The following is a 16,833-nucleotide window of genomic DNA, read 5'->3' as shown; positions in this document are numbered from 1 at the left end:
CAGGGTTGTGAGCTCGATCCCCAGTATGGGATGTACAGGAGGCAGCTGATCAATGATTCTCTCTCGTCATTGATGTTTCTATCTCTCTCCCTCTCCCTTCCTCTCTGAAATCAATAAAAATATATTAAAAAAAGAACTCCTCTGGAATTGCTATGGTGATTAAATGAGGTGCCTGGCACATAGTAAGTGCTCAAGAAATAACAGTATTATCCCTCCTTCTCTCCCACCATCCCATGTCTGAGGAATCACCCCTTAAGCCACTGTCCCCAATGCAAAGAGGGAAACTGAGGCCAGAGAAGGGTAGGAGTCGCCAGGGGACCTGGGTGGAAATCCAGGAGTCCCAGGTCCTAGCCCAGAGCGCCTTTCCCTGACGCCTGTTTTCCCCGGGGCGGGTAGCCTGGCCCGGCCAGCTAGGTCTGGCCCCACCCCTGCCCCGCCCCTTTGCGCTGGAGGAGCGGAACGCGGGGTGCATGAGACCAGACACTTGGGACCGGAGCTGCAGCCGCTGCCTGTGCTGCCCCTGGGTTTGCAGGTTTGCTTCCCAGCGCCTCAGTGAGTGCGTCCCTGGCTCAACCCCTGCTTGTGCTGAGCGGCCCAGGTGAGGAAGGGCTGTGCGGAGGCGGAGACCCAGGGGCAGGAGTGCGGGTGCGCGGGTGGAGGGGGAGGAGGGGGCTGCAGTGTAGGTCTGTCCACTCCAGGCTCCCGTTGCGGCCCCGGTGGGATTCTGGGTGTGTGTGTGTGTGTGTGTGTGTGTGTGTGAGAGAGAGAGAGAGAGAGAGAGAGAGTGTGTGTGTGTGTGTGTGTGTGTGTGTGTGTGTGTGTGTGTGTGATGGGGGCAGTATGTAAGAGATTCGAGTGGGCAGTGCTTATGTGCTGGGTTGTATGCGATTAGTGTGCGGTGTGTGTGGTGTGCCCAGTATAACCAATGGATTGCGGTGTGTGTCAGCGTGCAAGAAGTGTATGGGGTACTTATCTATAGCTTTGGGTGACTGTGCCAAGGCAACCCAGGGGTTCCATATGTGTGTCCATGATATATGTCGGGAGCCAAGGCACATTGGTGCATATGTGTGTGTTGTGTGTGTGGCACACCCATAGCCCTGTGTGGCGTGCTGAGCCGGGTAATGGTGGTGAGAAGCATTGATATAACTGTTACCACAACCCCAGGATGGTTCTGACTTTTCCACCCGGCACCCCTAAGGGCTTGGGAGAGTAAAAGTTCACCCCGGATCTGGGTGGAGGAAGTGCAAATAGTCCCATGCATTCTCACACCCTGGAAGCTTATTTGGAGTCTCATCTTTCACTCTTCAAAATGCATGTGGACTTTGCATTCCTCTGTAACATTTCTGCATTTCTTTTGGAGTAAATATGTCGGTCTGAGAAGTTACCATCCAGTGAGTTGACTCACTGGATAACGAGCAGGTTTGTCCCGTGCTGGGAGCCCTCCGGCACCTGGAGAGCACAAACCTCCTGCCTGTCCTCCAAGCAGGGACAGCAGGACCCAGGCCTGCGGAGGGAGGTGGCCGTGCGGCTGTGCTGTGTGCATGTGTCAGCACCGTTGTGTGGCCGGAAGCGGGAGCTGTGTGAGGCCATCGGTGCTGTGTATGACGGAGGGGGACATGGTGGTGTGGGGACAGTGTGGGCTCTGTCTTGATAATTTCTAGTGTGGGGACAGGGGAGCTGGCTTCTGGGGAGGAGCCCTGACCACCAATGAGGTTCTCACCTTTGCTCCACGGGCGGGGCAAGAAGAGGTTGCCGGACCCCAGAGGACCACAGGGGAGGGGGTTCCCATAGCGGCGACCGCCTGGGACTGTCGTGTTGTGAGATGTGTGTCCTGTGTGTGGCACATGCATAGCCCTGTGTGTGCTGAGCCAGGTAATGGAGGTGAGAAGCACGGATGCAGCTGATGGAGTTGTGTCACCCAGGCTGGGTTTAAGTCCCAGCTCCGGCGCTCTGTACATGGAGGGCTTGGAGTGAAAATCTCTCTGTGCCTGAGTTTCTTCCTTTATAAAATGGAGACGTTAACAGTATTTGCTTTGTAGGGTTATAGTGAGAACTGAGTCTCTGGATATAAAGTGCTTGGCACCGTCTCCAACACATTAAGAACCCTTAACAGCTGGTAATAAAACTATGATAATAATGATGGACCCACCCACCCCCACCCTGACAGGAGTGGGTTCCTGCCCACAGAACCAATGATTCCCCATAAGCCAGGCAGGTGGGAATCTGAGAGCCCCCCACCACCACCATTTAAAGTCTGCCTGGGGTAGCCATTCCTGTCCCCCGGCTCTATCAGTATTGAACTCTCAGTGACTATCTGGCTTCTGAGAAGATGCAGTCTGAAATGGGAAGGTGCCAAGTCTCTGGCAAGGCCTGGGATGGGGCATGGGACAGAGGCCGGAGGAGAACTGCAGGGGCCCCTAACTAGTTTGGCTCAGTGGATAGAGCGTCTGCCTGTGGACTGAAGGGTCCTGGGTTCGATTCTGGTCAAGGGCACATGCCCGGGTTACAGGCTCAATCCCCAGTGTGGGGCGTGCAGGGGGCAGTTGATCAATGATTCTCTCTCATCACGGATGTTTCTGTCTCTCTCCTTCTCCCTTCCTCTGAAATCATTAAAAATATATTTAAAAAAAAACAAAAAACAAATGCAGAGGCAGCCATGGAGCTTGGATGGAGGCCTCTCTCTCCTGACAAATACCAGAGGAACAGAAAAATGTTTGCCTCTGCCCGTGTGTGTGTGTGTGTGTGTGTGTGTGGACTGCTAGGGGTAGGCGTGCTCTCTGCCTAGAATGAGGAAAATCAAGGCAGGCTCTGGAAGCTGGAGGGAGGCTGCGAGGTCAGAGTTAGAGCAGGTGGGTCTGAGCTCCAGGCGAACGTGGGCCAGGAAAATCCTCAGGCTGAGGGTTTGGGAGGGAAAACATTTGTGTTGGCAGAGCAGGAGCCCTTGTTCCTAGTGACTTTATCGGGTCAGCTTAGAGAAGGTGCCCCGAGGCCTCAGAGGATGAGGGGACATAAAAGGCAGTGTTGGGAGCTGTGGGAACATATTTGGGGAGGGCGCCTAAATATATCCACTGTGGTGACGGGGTGCTCTGAGGGGCTGGCGGTGAGGCTGGGGCCAGGGCAGAGGCGGACCACTGTCCCCATGTCCTCAGGCAAGGAGTGCTTCGGCCCAGAGGCCCTGGGTGCTGCTCCTGGAGGTCTCCAGGACGCACTCTGCCGGGCAGCAGGAGGCCTGGTCCAGCCCCGACTGGCAAGGTGACAAGGCCGGCTCTCTCTTCTCAGCTTCCAGTGACGTGGGACAGAGCGATGTGGCGTCACTTCTGGCCCCAGTTGCCTTTAATCCACAACCCCAGCTATAACTGTTTATGATCCTAACAGCCTTACTCCAAAGAGTCCATAATCTCAATGCAAACATTCTGAAAATTTATGGCCCGAACTCTAACTTTCTGTGCTCTGGCTGTAACATTCTCTGATCCCAGTTCTAATGTCGGAGGATTCTGGCCCAGCTCTGGCAGTTGGACACGTTCTAGCTTCTAAACGACCAGGGAAGACTTACTAGGGGGTCACTTCTGCAAAATTACTTGACAAGCCCCAGGAAAGGTCCCTCTATAGCCAGCCACGGCCATTGCGGCTCCTCTGGGGTGAGGGAAGTTCCCTGGGAAATGGCCACATGCCCCCTGGGATGGGTAACAAAGGCCCCTCCCCATCCGGGCAGTGGGGGTGCTTGGAGCAACTTGTGGTTCTCAGGCGAGGATGGCCCAGGAGAGGGAAAGGTTCGGATCCAGATCGTCATCCGTCCCAGGAAGGGTAGGGTCTCCGGTTCCTGGAGGGAACATGGAGAGGAATAAAGGACTGAGGAGTTAGCAGAAGCAGCACCATTTATGTGCAGCCCGGCTGGAACTCAGCAAGGACTGGGGAGTGGACAGCTGATGGCCGGTCCCCGTTCAGCTGTGTGGCTCTGGAAAAGTCACTGTCCCTCTCCAGACCTCATTTTCCTCATCTGGCAAATCGACACACAGCGCTGAAACTCCCTGACCTCTCTTTCCCGTCACTGGGACATCAGCACTATTGTGGAATGCCTGGACCTTGACCAGTCTGTAAACAGTTGAACGGTTGAACGAGTGAGGAATGAATGAGCAAATGAAGGATCAGATGAAGAGATGTGAAAATGCAGCATAAGGCATGTCTCCCGTCTCCCTTCCCCTCTTCCCCACCCAGCCTCAGCCCATGTGTGAGAAATTGATCTCAGAACTAAGAGAACTGGCGGTGGGGCGTGGGGGTGGGGGGTGTGCTGTCCTCTGGAAGAACCCAGGATTGGCTGAGAGTGTAAGAGATTGGGCGGGGTGGGTACTGCTGGGTGTCACCCCTTGCCCTGCAGCATTTTTCCTGCCAGCCCTGCCCTGGCCCTCGGGCAGCAGGGTTGTGGATTCATGAAACTCTCCATGATTATCTCCCCATGATCATCAACCCCTGCCCCAGCCCCCGAGCTAGTGACTGAAGGAGGGAGCTATGGCATCAGAGGGCCGGTGTGGTAAGCAGAAGCCCCCAAGAAGTTGGAGGAAGAGTGGAGGCCAATGCGTGAGGCAGGGTGACCGTGGGAATGGCTCACACCTGAGCAGGTGTTGGCCTGAATACAGAGCCGTGCAGGTGGCACGCATGTACCAGGCACTGCTGTGAGGCACGGTGCTCAGTCCTTACCTGGGTGTTCTCTGTCCTCAGCCAGCCACCTGGCAAGAGTGACGGGTTTGGGTGCCTCCTGGGCGTCTTCCTCCATTTCTCCTTCTTCTTAACTCCCCCCATGTAACTGTCAAGTCCCACTGAACCTGCCTCCCAAATATCTCTTCACTGGTCCCCTTGTCTCCACCCTGTTGGGTGATTTTGGCCGAGTTCTGGAATCCTCACAGCAGCCTCCCCACCTCCAGCCCCAACCTTCCCTCCTTTTTACTTTGGCTGCTAGGAAGATCAGTTGCCATCTTAGTCTAGGTTTCTGCTGCTGCTTTTTTCTGTCCTTTGTCTAATACAGCGGTTCTCAACCTGTGGGTCACGACCCTTTTGGGGGTCGAACGACCCTTTCACAGGGGTCGCCTAAATACATCCTGCATATCAGATATTTACATTATGATTCATAACAGTAGCAAAATTACAGTTATGAAGTAGCAACGAAAGTAATTTTATGGTTGGGGGTCACCACAACATGAGGAACTGTATGAAAGGGTCGCAGCATTAGGAAGGTTGAGAACCACTGGTCTAATAGGCTCTTTGGTAGTATGGAAGTATTGTCTGAGCTCCTTTATGGACAGAGTTGTAAATTCTAAAGCAACCAATAAGTAAAACCTAGTATTTCCTAATTGTTATGAGAAGGCCCACTGGCTCCTTTGATTTTTCACTTTTCTTTTTCTTATTTTTTAAAAATATTTTTATTGATTCCAGGGAGGAAAGGAGAGGGAGGTTAAAATATAAACATCATTCAGGAGAGAGAATCATTGATCAGCTGCCTCCTGCACGCCCCCTACTGGGGATCGAGGCTGAAACCGAGGCATGTGCTCTGACCAGGAATCAAACCGTGACCTCCTGGTTCATAGGTTGATGCTCAACCACTGAGCCGCACCAGCCAGGCCACTTTTCTTTATGGCCTCTCCCTCCACACTGACCCCCACCCAGACATGGAGCTATTGCTGCTGAAAGGGCAGTGTATTGGTTCAAAGCATTGTGTTCAAATTCTGGCTTTGCTACTATTATCCCTAAGAGCCTTGGGCAAGTTATTAAGCACTCAGTGTGCCTCATGTTCCCATCTGTAATAGAGGAATAATGACGGTACCTATCTTATAAGGGCATGTGAGGATTAAACGAGATAGTATAGGCACTGTGTTCTTGCCAGTACAGTTATGACCCGAATGTCCCTTAGCCATCCAGGGAGGGCTGGCAGGAGGAGGGGCCAGCTCTGTGCGGAATGTTCTAGATTCGTGCTTCCCAAATGTCAGTGTGCACATCTGTGCCTGAAGTCTGAGTCAGTGGGTGGGGCCTCAGCGTGAATTCCTGACATGATGCCTGTGATCCTGAGCAGAGTTCACACTTCGGTCTGTACGTGAGCACTTAGGTCAGGCTGTTCCTGGGATCCATCCCAGAGATCCAGAGGGGGATAGAGAAGCCTGGGACTGGGGCCCCCACCCCATCCCGAAGACCTGAGGAGGCTGGACCCTGAGCTGAGTCTGAGACAAGGGTGCTCTTCACCACTAAGTCACCAGCACTCAGAAGAGCTCAGAGGATTAAGTACGTGAATGAACCTAAAGTCTAGTGAGGTGCGGGCTCCAGGGCGGCGGCTGTGCTCCCTCTGCCTGGGAATGGCCCTGTCCCTGTTAGAACTCCACTTTCCCACATTCTGTCCTTTGAGCTTCCAAATCCAGTGATCAATTAGCCTACAGCCTCATTTTAGGCTGGCGACAAGCAGGGCTGGTGACTGGCTGGACAGGTCAGGGGCCTCTGAGCATTCTGGCAAGGGCTTGTGCCAGATGGCTGAGGAGGAAAAACTGAACATCTGTGTTCTTGGTAACCCCTTGGTGAGAGCCGAGAAAGAGCCTGGGCAGCTGAGGACTCAGTTCTTTCCCTCCCTCCTTTTCCTGGTCCTGAAAGTTCCTTGTGTGAAACTTGCTGCTGAGCTGCTCAGGAGCCATGTGTATGCGGAGCTGCATGCAGATGCATACCCGTGCGGGCAGGTGTGCATGATGGGAGTGATGTGCTTCTGGGATGGCAGGTGCCTGGGCATATGCACACATGTGGACCTGTGTGGGTTGTATGGAGCTGCGTCAGGGTCTGGGTGTGCTGTGCACGCCCCAGTGCAGGATTGCACCCGCGGGCACACCCTCTTTCCTCTTCTGCCAGGTCTCTGTGGCTCCTCTGTGCTTTCCTGCAATGGTAAGCAACAGACCCCAGACTCTGGACAGAACTGCAAAATGTCCAGGTTGCAGAGAAGGAAAACAGGTGCAGCGAGAGGGACCAGCCTCCCCGTGTCTGCGGGACCACCAAGCATGCTGCCTGCAAAGCTGAAGTGGTGGCAGCTCTCTTCAGGATCTGACCTGAATCCCAGAGGTACCGAGTCTGCTCTATCAGACCAGGACCAGGCTGTCCCAGACAGAGGGCTGAGGGTAGCGTTTTCCTCCTGGCTTCTGGAAGCAGCAAAGGACCAATGGGCAGTGGTCTCGGGTGCCCAGATGTGTGCGAGGTATTCCTGTCAGCCCTTGACTCACGTGGGCAGGAATAACTCCACTCTGCAGCTGGGGAAACCAAGGTTCAGGAAGGGGTGAGACCCACCCAATGAAGTGGCCTGTGCTGTACAGGGAGCCCAGCCCAGAGCCAGGAGGAGGTACCCTGAACCCCAGCTGGCAGTGGCTGCTTGGGGGTGGGGGCTCTGGAGGCAGGGTCTAAGGTCAACCTGGTGTAATGCTGGTGCAACAGGACATGCAGGGTGTAAACTGTGAGGTGCTTGACTGTTGTGCAGGGGCTGAGGGGTTCCTGCTGTGACTGAAGGAAGGAATGGCTGTGGAGGGTCTGAGGACCCCTGGAGGGCTTTGGCCTTGGGCACACACCAACCCCCCTCCCAACCACCCTCTCCAGAAGCCTACACCCAGGCCTGACCTGGCAGAGCCCGAGTTAATCCTCTAAGCCTTCCTCCTCCCCCTCTTGTCTAAGTGCTTTTGTTCCTGGGGAAAATTGAGAACCTGCAGTGACCAGGAACCCCACAAATCGCCTGTGGCATCTGAGCCAGCCTGGGATTGTGACAAAAACTGCCCACCCCCCCCCCCCCCCCCACCCCGGGAAAACAAGGCCTGTGAACTGGGTTTGTGGGCTCCCCAGGAGTAGGCATGTGTGTGCATGTGTGTACATCACATGCTGAGACACAGGCACAGGAAAACATACATTGGTGCTATTCCAAACACATGTGAGTACATGTGCAACTTCCAGGTCAGACCCACACATAGCTGACACCACCACCACCACCACCACCCCCCATGCAAACATGCATATGCCTGACATTTATGAACTACGTCCTTTCCAGTCTGAGGGCCTGAGGTGGGCGATGCCTGACCCTCAGTTCCCTCAGGCCTTCTCTTCCCGGCACAAGCTCCCCAGGCCTCCCAGCCTTGCCCCTTCCCTTCGCTCCCTCCTCACTTTCTCACCACAAGGACAGAGAAGGGGCCCTTCCTGAGCTGCCTGCCAGATGGTTGGGAGCAGATGTGGCTTTGTCTTTTCTGAAGAACTGGTTCTGTGGAATTTCCACTTATTTCCTGTCAAAGGCCAAGGGCTTGCTCTGGGGGCTGACTCAGGGCCTCACAGCATGAAGAGGGATTCGGGTAAGCCAGGCTGTTGAACATATGACAAGCCCTGTCATCTGGGTAGCACCTAAGCTTTGCAAACTGCCTTCTTTCCAGTGTCTTCCTCATTCTTCATGAAAGCCTTGAGAGGTAGGCGCCTTCATTTCCTCCATTTGACAGATGAGGGAACCCAGGCCCAGAGTGGGATGGGACCTGCCTGGGGTCACACAGCAACATGAGGCATAGTTGGCCAAAACTCGTCTCCTGAACTTGGGCTTGGAAGAAGTTTTCGCTTTCTTGGGGCTTAGAGAATAAGAACTGGAAGGTTGGGGCAGGCTGGGACCCCCAGGTGGGCCCAAGAGAGGAGCACCTCACACACCTTTACCAGGAGCTGGCTGAGGGCACAGACAGCCCCATCACAGGCCAGCGCTCTGCTGTGAGGCTCAGCCCGTCGTCCACCCTTGTGGACATGCCAGAGAAGAGGGCAGGAAGGGGAACAAGGACACCTTTGCATTGCTGTGTGTTCCAGACATGTCTCTGCCCCCCTCTGAGCCCAAGGTCTTCTCTCTACAGTGGAACATTGGGGCTGGCTGGAGAATGCACTCCCTCTCTGAGCTTGTAAAGGAAGCCCTGGTAGTCCTGAGCTGAACCTGTGCCTAGGGAGCCCCTAGCCTTGGCCCTTGTCCTGCTGCTGAGATCAATCAAGACAGGGCCTGACACAGAGACGGGGCTCAGGGCCTGGGGGCTCCTCCAGGCTGGGCAGGAGGTGGTGTGAGAAGAGGACCCAGCAAATCCCCACGGTGCCAGACAGCCTGTCTGAAATTGCAGCTCTCTGCTGCTTACCCTCCCTATGTTTTGCTAAAGTTCTTTTTTTTTTAAATATATTTTATTGATTTTCTTTACAGAGAGGAAGGGAGAGAGATAGAGAGTTAGAAACATCGATGAGAGAGAGAAACATCGACCAGCTGCCTCCTGCACACCCCCTACTGGGGATGCGCCCGCAACCAAGGTACATGCCCTTGACCGGAATCGAACCTGGGACCTTTCAGTCCGCAGGCCGACGCTCTATCCACTGAGCCAAGCCGGTTAGGGCTGCTATAGTTCTTAATTACTACTCATCAACTAAAATAAACTGGTCTCCACGCTAGAATGTAGGTGCTACAAGGGCAGTTCCTTGTTTTATGCTCTCGAATGCCTTAAACATTACCTACACAGAGAAGGTGCCCAATAAGTGCCCATAAAAAAAATAAAAAGAGGAGAAAGAGAAGGAGGAGGACTCATCTTCGAATGGGAGGGGCCGTCCAGTCCACCATTGGCCCGAGGCAGAGCCACCCTGGCTTCCTTCGCATCAAGTCCAAGCTCAAGGATGGATTGAAGCTAGGGAAGGGGATGGTGACCGGGCTCAGATTTTCTTCCAAGTCACCTTCAATCTGAAGAGCCATCCTCAGTCCCCAAGGAGACAGGGTGGCATCTGGACCAGTGGAGTCAGAGCTGCAGTCAACAGAGCCATTCATCTCAGGGCCTCAGCCGCTCTTAATGGACCTTCCAGGCACTGCTGAGAAAACCAGGTTAAATGTTCCCTGTGACAGCAATGAGTAGGACCAGGGCTCTCTCCAGACTTGAGAAAGGCCAGGAGAGGGCTGAGGGGTGGGGTGGAGGGGAGGAGGAGAAAAATGGTCACCTGATGAGCGCCTACCCTGTGTCAAGCCCTGGTCCTTAAATGTCACCTCACTCAGTCTTCCCCACAGCCCTCAAGGCTGAGTTGATGAGCACACTCAGGGTGAAGTGACAGCTTGCAGCTGGTTAGGGGCTGAGTCAGCCTTGGTGTTAGGGACTTGAGCTGGTATGTTCCTGGGCGTTGGGTCCCAGGCCTGCACCTTGCCAGCTCTGTGCTGCGGCCAGTTACTTCCCCCTTCAGATATCTCAGTTTCCTCATCGGCTGTCTTCTGGGACTTCTGGGAGACATGCACGTGACAGTTTGTGGCGCAGAAACTGGCTAGCAGTAGGGGCTGCTCCAGGCGTCAGAATTTGCTCCAACACTTCACCGGCCAACGTGGAGCTCACTAACTCCTGGGTGAGTGCCCTGGGTCAACGCTGTGAGGATCCCTGGGCCCCGACGTCCTCTCAGAGCTCCCTACACAGTCTGCTCGCAGCCATCGTGGCGTCTCGCAGACTGGAGTAGGAGCAGGAGCAGACTTGGGGCTCCTCCTCCCTCTGCTGCCTGATTGTGCCTGGAGCCTGCAGCCTATGCAGCCTGGAGGGCAGAGGAGATGGAGATATGGGGCCGGGGCTGGGCCATGGTGCGGGAGTGGAATAGTGGAGGCAGGATTGGCAACCACCTCAGCCGGGGTTTGAGTCCTGAATGACATAGGACACTTTTCCTCTCTAGGCCTCAATTCCTTACTCTGTAAAACAGGGATAACAGTGGTCTCCCCCCAAGTATTTGAAAACTGTTAAGTGTCCTGTGCTGGTGAGGGTTCCTTGAGGCGGAGCCTGTGGGGGAGGGGCTGCCATGATTAGGTGACCAGATGGAAGTCCCCAAAGGAGGTCCTTGGGAAGCTCTGGCCTGTGCCATCCTAGCTCATTTCAAGAGACCCTGAAGCTGACCCCATGTCCGGCAGGGAAAGTGTGTTCCTAAGTCAAGGTGTGACTTGTTAAAGAGGAACAAGGCAGGGTAAACGAGTGTATCTGGGGGAGCAGGGGTAAACTTTTCCGGGGTTTCTGTTGCCTTTCAACTCTCGCTGACACCACCCCTGGGGAAAAGGGAGGCAGCACAGCCTATGGGACAGTCCTGGCCTCTTAGGATCTCTGGGATTCACATCTCTTGCCGTCTCTAGACCAGGTCCTCAGCCAATTCAAGGACAGTCTCTCCACCCCTTGTTATCATATGAGATGATTCATGACAAGGCTCTTTGCAAACTGTAAAGTGCTCTGCCTCTGATGGCACATCTGCATGTGTGCGGAAAGCCCTTGGGTGTGTATGCACAAGTGAGAATGTGCAGCTTGTGAGTGTGTGCACACGTGTGTGCAATGTGTGTGAGTGCGCATGTTCCCCTGGCTCGGTGGGGTGCAGTCACGCCACACCGCCCACGGCTCCCTGTTTGGCTTGGGCTTTTCTCCTCTAAACTTGTTAAAAGTCTTTTTTTTGTGTGTTTCCTCGCTGTTTCTTAGTTTACCAGAAAGGGATCGGTCCATGGTCCGGAAACCTAGCAATTGTCTCTGAGCCTACTGACTCTTCTCCCCTCCCTCCCTTGCCCACTCCTCTGTGCAGCCCACCTGCCACCGCTGTTCCCTTCAAGGCTCTGCGCTGGCTGCTCTCACTTCATTGTCCCATTGGCTCTGTCAACATCCCAGCACCCGCTGGAGGTGCTCTTATTATTCCCATTTTACAGGCAAGGAAATGAAGTCTCGGGGAGAGGAAATGGCTCTCCCAGAGTTACCCCCCCCCCCCCCCCCCCAGTGCTGGGGTTTTCACTCCTACCAAACGCCAAAAACTTTATTCTTAAACTATTGTGGCCTGCCTGGTGGGCGTGTGCTGGCGGGTGGGCGGAATGGATACATGAATGATAAAGACAAATAAATAAATCACTTGGTCAATATTGAGCTGAAAGAGAAGGTTAAGTGATATTGACAGCGGCTGTCATTTGTTAAGCACCTACATGTGTTAAGTGCTTCACCTGAAAGCAAATGCAGCCAAGATAATTGTTATCCCCGTTTTGCAATTGAGGAGGCTGGGGTTCAAAGAAGTGAAAGCATCTTGTTCAGTGTGGGACCTGGGGGGCCATTTGCCCTCCCTAGAGGAGGGGTGAGTCGGCAGAGCCTGGTGACAGGTGCCCATGGTGGCAGAGGCTGTGTGTCTACACGGCCCTCCCCGGTGACACGCCACCCCAGCCCCTCCTGTCTAGGGCCATTTCCCCATTTGTCTCTGAAATGAGTTTCTATTTCAGTCTGGGTTAGGGATCTGCTGTCCCAGCTCTGACTCTCCCTCTGATTGTTGGCATGTGTAGTAAGGGCAAGTGCCCTGGCCAGGGCATGTGAAGTATCCTCCTGGTCCCCCTGCCCTGTCATTAACAGCCCCCATCGGAGGGCACGCCTGTGCACGATGCAGTTACGTGTCTATAGAGATGGCCTAGGGCAGTGGTCGGCAAACTGCGGCTCGGCAAACCACGGCTCGCGAGCCACATGCGGCTCTTTGGCCCCTTGAGTGTGGCTCTTCCACAAAATACCACGTGCGGGCACGCACGTACAGTGCGATTGAAACTTCGTGGCCCGTGTGCAGAAGTCGGTATTTTGTGGAAGAGCCACACTCAAGGGGCCAAAGAGCCGTATGTAGCTCGCAAGCCGCAGTTTGCCGACCATGGGCCTAGGGACCTAGGGGCTAGTCGATCCAGTCCTCTGCTTAAAGAACAGATGGGCTCGGTGGGCTAAGTCAGGAGGAGTCGGGGCAGAGCGTAGCATCCTGGTTCCCAGTGCAGAGCTTGTTTTCATGGGCTGGAGTGGAGCGGGGGTTGTTCTGTGGCCCCAGGGAAGAGCTGACTCGCGACATCTACAAGGCAGATCTGTGCACAGAGTGAAGGGTGACATTTCTCTGTCATGCCAGTGGAATGGGAACCGGCTATTCAGGTCAGCCTGACGTCCCCTGAGTGCTTTCCATTGGGGATGAGGAGGCACACTCGCACAGGAAAAAAGAAATCGCATGTTGAAATAAGAGCTAGGCTTCGACCCAGGGCCAGCATTTGCTGGCTGGCTTCTCAGACAAGTTATTTAACTTCTTGGAATCTCAGCGTCCCAGCCTGTAAAATGGGATAACAGAACCTACCTAACCAGCTCAGAGAGTGCATAAAATAAGATAAGGCACGTAACATTACTTGTAGGTTCTTGGGAAATTTTAGTTCCTTTCCCTCCTCCCCTGGAGAGCCCTTCACCCGAGGCGGAGACATGCCTTTAGGCAGCAGCTAGTCTGATGGTTGAGGCAAGAGACAAAATTGGTAAGATGTTAGAATAAACCCCGCGGACTCACCAACACTTGACATTGCAGTGCGGAGTCTCATTTTTCATGTCACAAAGGGGAGATAGAGGCACAGAAAGGCTGATATTTGAGGCGCCCTGAAGTGCCTCTGTTGTAAAAGGATAAAGCAGATAATACAGTAAAACGTAAACAGTTCACAGCCTATGTCTCCAGACCAAGCCAGACTCCCAGATTCACAGTGAGGTTCACATACTTTGTGCCAGGCCCCACCATGACGTTAACACAGATGTATCCTCCTGTATAATGAAGAGGCAATATGCAAATTGGCCCTCCCTCCGTCACGCCATCACAAGATGGCTGCGCCACAGCAGAGGCGGGATTCCCGTAACAAGCTGTAAGAAGTGATCAGCAGGGACCTGAGCCTGTGTGGCACCTGGACCGGGGAGGGGGACCTGAGGCTGCACCCCCCGCCCAGCAGGGCTTAATGGGGGACCTGAGGCTGCACCCCCCTGTCCAGCGAGGCTTGACAGGGGTGGGGCCGGCCGGGTCTGGATCTCACCCAATGGGGATGGGGCCAGCTGAGTCTGGGTCTCGCACGATTTTGAGGTGCACGTGGGTGGGCGGGAACTTGACTCTGGGTCCCGTGGCATGCCCCAGACTCTGACAGGAGGAAGATTTTTATATACATTTTACTAATTTTCTTTCATCTCTGACACTTCCATTATAGAGAAAGGGAAAATAGCAATATTAAAATGTTTCCTCTAATTAATTCCCTTTTAATGTGCACAAATTTTGTGCACCGGGCCCCTAGTCTTTACAATAGGAGCCAACAATCATGAAATGTTAATACTGTAACCCATGGTCAATAAGCAGGGAAACTGAGACCCAGCATGTTACATAACTTGCTCAAGGTTACAGCTAATAGAAGCAGAGGGAGGATTCAAAACCAGGACTGCCTGACACCCATGCCTCTCCTACTTCATGGGGTACTTGTCCACAAAAGATGTCAGGCCTTAAATCAGAAATACATAAAATAAAATGGGAAAATGGGAATGACAATCTAAAAAAGGAAGCTATTAAGGAAATGCAAATCAAGACTGTAATATGATATCACTTTACATCGAGGAGGATGGCTATAATGAAGAAGACAGATGAAAACAAGGGTTGAGGGGGCTATGGAGAAAATGGAACTCTTACACGCTACTGGCGGGAATGGAAAATAGTGCAGCCACTTTGAAAAAGTGTCTCAGTTCCTCAAAAAGTTAAATATAGAGCTATTATATGACCCAGCAGTTCCATTCTTAGCTATATACCCAAGAAAATTGAAAATACACATTCACGCAAAAGCTTATACACAAATGTTCATGGCAGTGTTATTCATAATAGCCAAAAGGTGAAAACAACCCAGATGTGCACCAGTTGATGAGCAGGTAACCAAAATATGGCCTGTCCATGCAATGGAATATTCTTCAGCCATAAAATGAAATTCTGATCCATGTTACAACATAGGTGAATCTTGAAGACATCAGGCTAAGCAAAATAAGCCAGAAATAAAATGACAAATCCACAATATGTAAATCCACAAATACAGAAAGTAGGTAAGTACCGTAGTTTCCACAGGATGGAAGGAGAGAAGAATGAGGACTAACTGCTAATGGGTATAGGATTTCTTTTGTGGTGATGAAAATGTTCTAAAATTAGATAGTTGCAGTCTAGTAAATATACTCAAACTCACTGAATTGTACTCTTTAAAGGGTGAATTTTATTGTAGGTGAAGTACGTCCTAATTAAAAAAAGAAAACAGTAGCATGAATATATAAGGTACTCAGAAGGTTAAGACTAACTTTGATCCTAAGGTAGGAGAGCACAGGCATTTGACTTTGAGCTTCCTAGCAGCTACAGCAAAAAGGGAGAAGCAGCTAGGCCATGTGGCTCAGTGGTTGAGTGTCATCCTATGAACCAGAGGTCATGGTTTGATTCCCAGTCAGGGCACATGCCCAGGTTGCAGGCATGGTCCCCAGGAGGGGGCATGCAGGAGGCAGCCGATCAATGATTCTCATCATTGATGTTTCTATTTTCTCTCCCTCTCCCTTCCTCTCTCTGATATTAAAAAAAAATACAGCCGAAACCGATTTGGCTCAGTGGATAGAGCATCGGCCTGCGGACTGAAAGGTCCCAGGTTCGATCCCGGTCAAGGGCATGTACCTGGGTTGCGGGCACATCCCCAGTAGGAGATGTGCAGGAGGCGGCTGATCGATGTTTCTCTCTCTCTCATCGATGTTTCTAACTCTCTATCTCTCTCCCTTCCTCTCTGTAAAAAATCAATAAAATATATTTAAAAAAATACATATTAAAAAATAAAAGGGAGAAGCAGCCTCCAAGAGGAGGAAAAGTGCCAGTTCCTTAGGGAAACCAACTCTTCCAAGGCTTAGTTCTAGGGCAGGATTCTCACAAGCCTATCATACTGAATTAACAACACAAGTTCCCTGTATCTCCCACCTGAGATTCTGATGCAAGCAGTGTGGAGAACTGTGAGGGGTCTGCAGTTTACCACACTTGCACGTTAACAAGTTAGCCAGCTACGGTGTCGGGGTGCTGGCAGAAAACCTGACTCCTGGCTAGAGACAACGAACTTTGTTTTTCACAGCGATAGGAACAGGGAGAATATAAGCATTAGCACAGGTTCCTCAAGCCCCAAGTCCCACAAGGCACTGCAAAGGAAGCCAAATAATACCTGCATGTGCAGTGAGCTGCATTACAAGAAAGAAAGCTGGACATTGGGCAGCGCGGGTATTTTATAACGGGCAGTAAGCCTGCCTGACCTTTGCCCCAGAGGAAGACATCCTCTTTGTCAGACTAGACCGGTGATGGCGAACCTATGACACTAATTTTTTTGGTTGATTTTTCTTTGTTAAGTGGCATTTAAATATATAAAATAAATATCAAAAATGTAAGTCTTTGTTTTACTATGGTTGCAAATATCAAAAAATTTCTATATGTGACACGGCACCAGAGTTAAGTTAGGGTTTTTCAAAATGCTGACACGCCGAGCTCAGAAGGTTCGCCATCACTGGACTAGACAGTCAACAAACCGGCCTTTTTCTCCAGAGATAGACACTATCACTGTCCTCCAAGGCTGTTTGCTATGCAAGCATCCTTGAAAAAATGGTCTGGAACAAGGGCAGTCTGTCTCTGCTCACAGGCCATGCAGAAACCTGAGAGACCCATGGAGAATTGTCTCCTGGCACACAGATCTAATGGTCGGGGCTGTTTTTGTTTATATGATTTTTTATTATAGTAAAATATGTACAGTATAACATAGATTTTACATTTTCATTATTTTTTGGTGGTAAAATGTACATTTTTACTCACAGCTCTTCGGATACCAAACGTGTAGGGTTTTCTCCTCCTTAACACCAACCAGTTCTGACACCAGCTCTGCGAGTTAGCACAGACCTTCCAGGTAAGGCCCAGTCCCACCAGACCCTCTCTAGTCAAGACGCCAGTTGCAAGTTCTGGGCCTCCCATACTTCTGACTGACCAGCTACATATTGGGAG

The 16,833-nt window shown here is 52.2% G+C and overlaps 1 protein-coding gene across 5 annotated transcripts in view; it reads left to right on the top strand.

Annotated features, from left to right (window-relative positions):
* Positions 1-466: 466 nt before the first annotated feature.
* Positions 467-16,833, top strand: part of P2RY6 (pyrimidinergic receptor P2Y6) — a 35,240-nt gene continuing 18,873 nt past the window's right edge. The window contains exon 1 of one of the 5 annotated variants that reach the window (XM_036325041.1): positions 467-598. In XM_036325041.1, coding sequence (XP_036180934.1) covers positions 471-598 — 128 coding nt within the window. In that variant the 5' untranslated portion in view covers positions 467-470. Of the gene's footprint in view, positions 599-6,809; positions 7,084-9,971; positions 10,381-16,833 lie in introns of those variants that run through there. The other 4 variants (XM_036325043.1, XM_036325046.1, XM_036325047.1 and 1 more) reach the window with 4 other exon arrangements.

Source organism: Myotis myotis, unplaced genomic scaffold, assembly GCF_014108235.1.
Source record: "Myotis myotis isolate mMyoMyo1 unplaced genomic scaffold, mMyoMyo1.p scaffold_m19_p_10, whole genome shotgun sequence".
NCBI classification, from domain to species: Eukaryota; Metazoa; Chordata; class Mammalia; order Chiroptera; family Vespertilionidae; genus Myotis; species Myotis myotis.
This window is presented reverse-complemented; position numbering and strand designations above follow the sequence as displayed.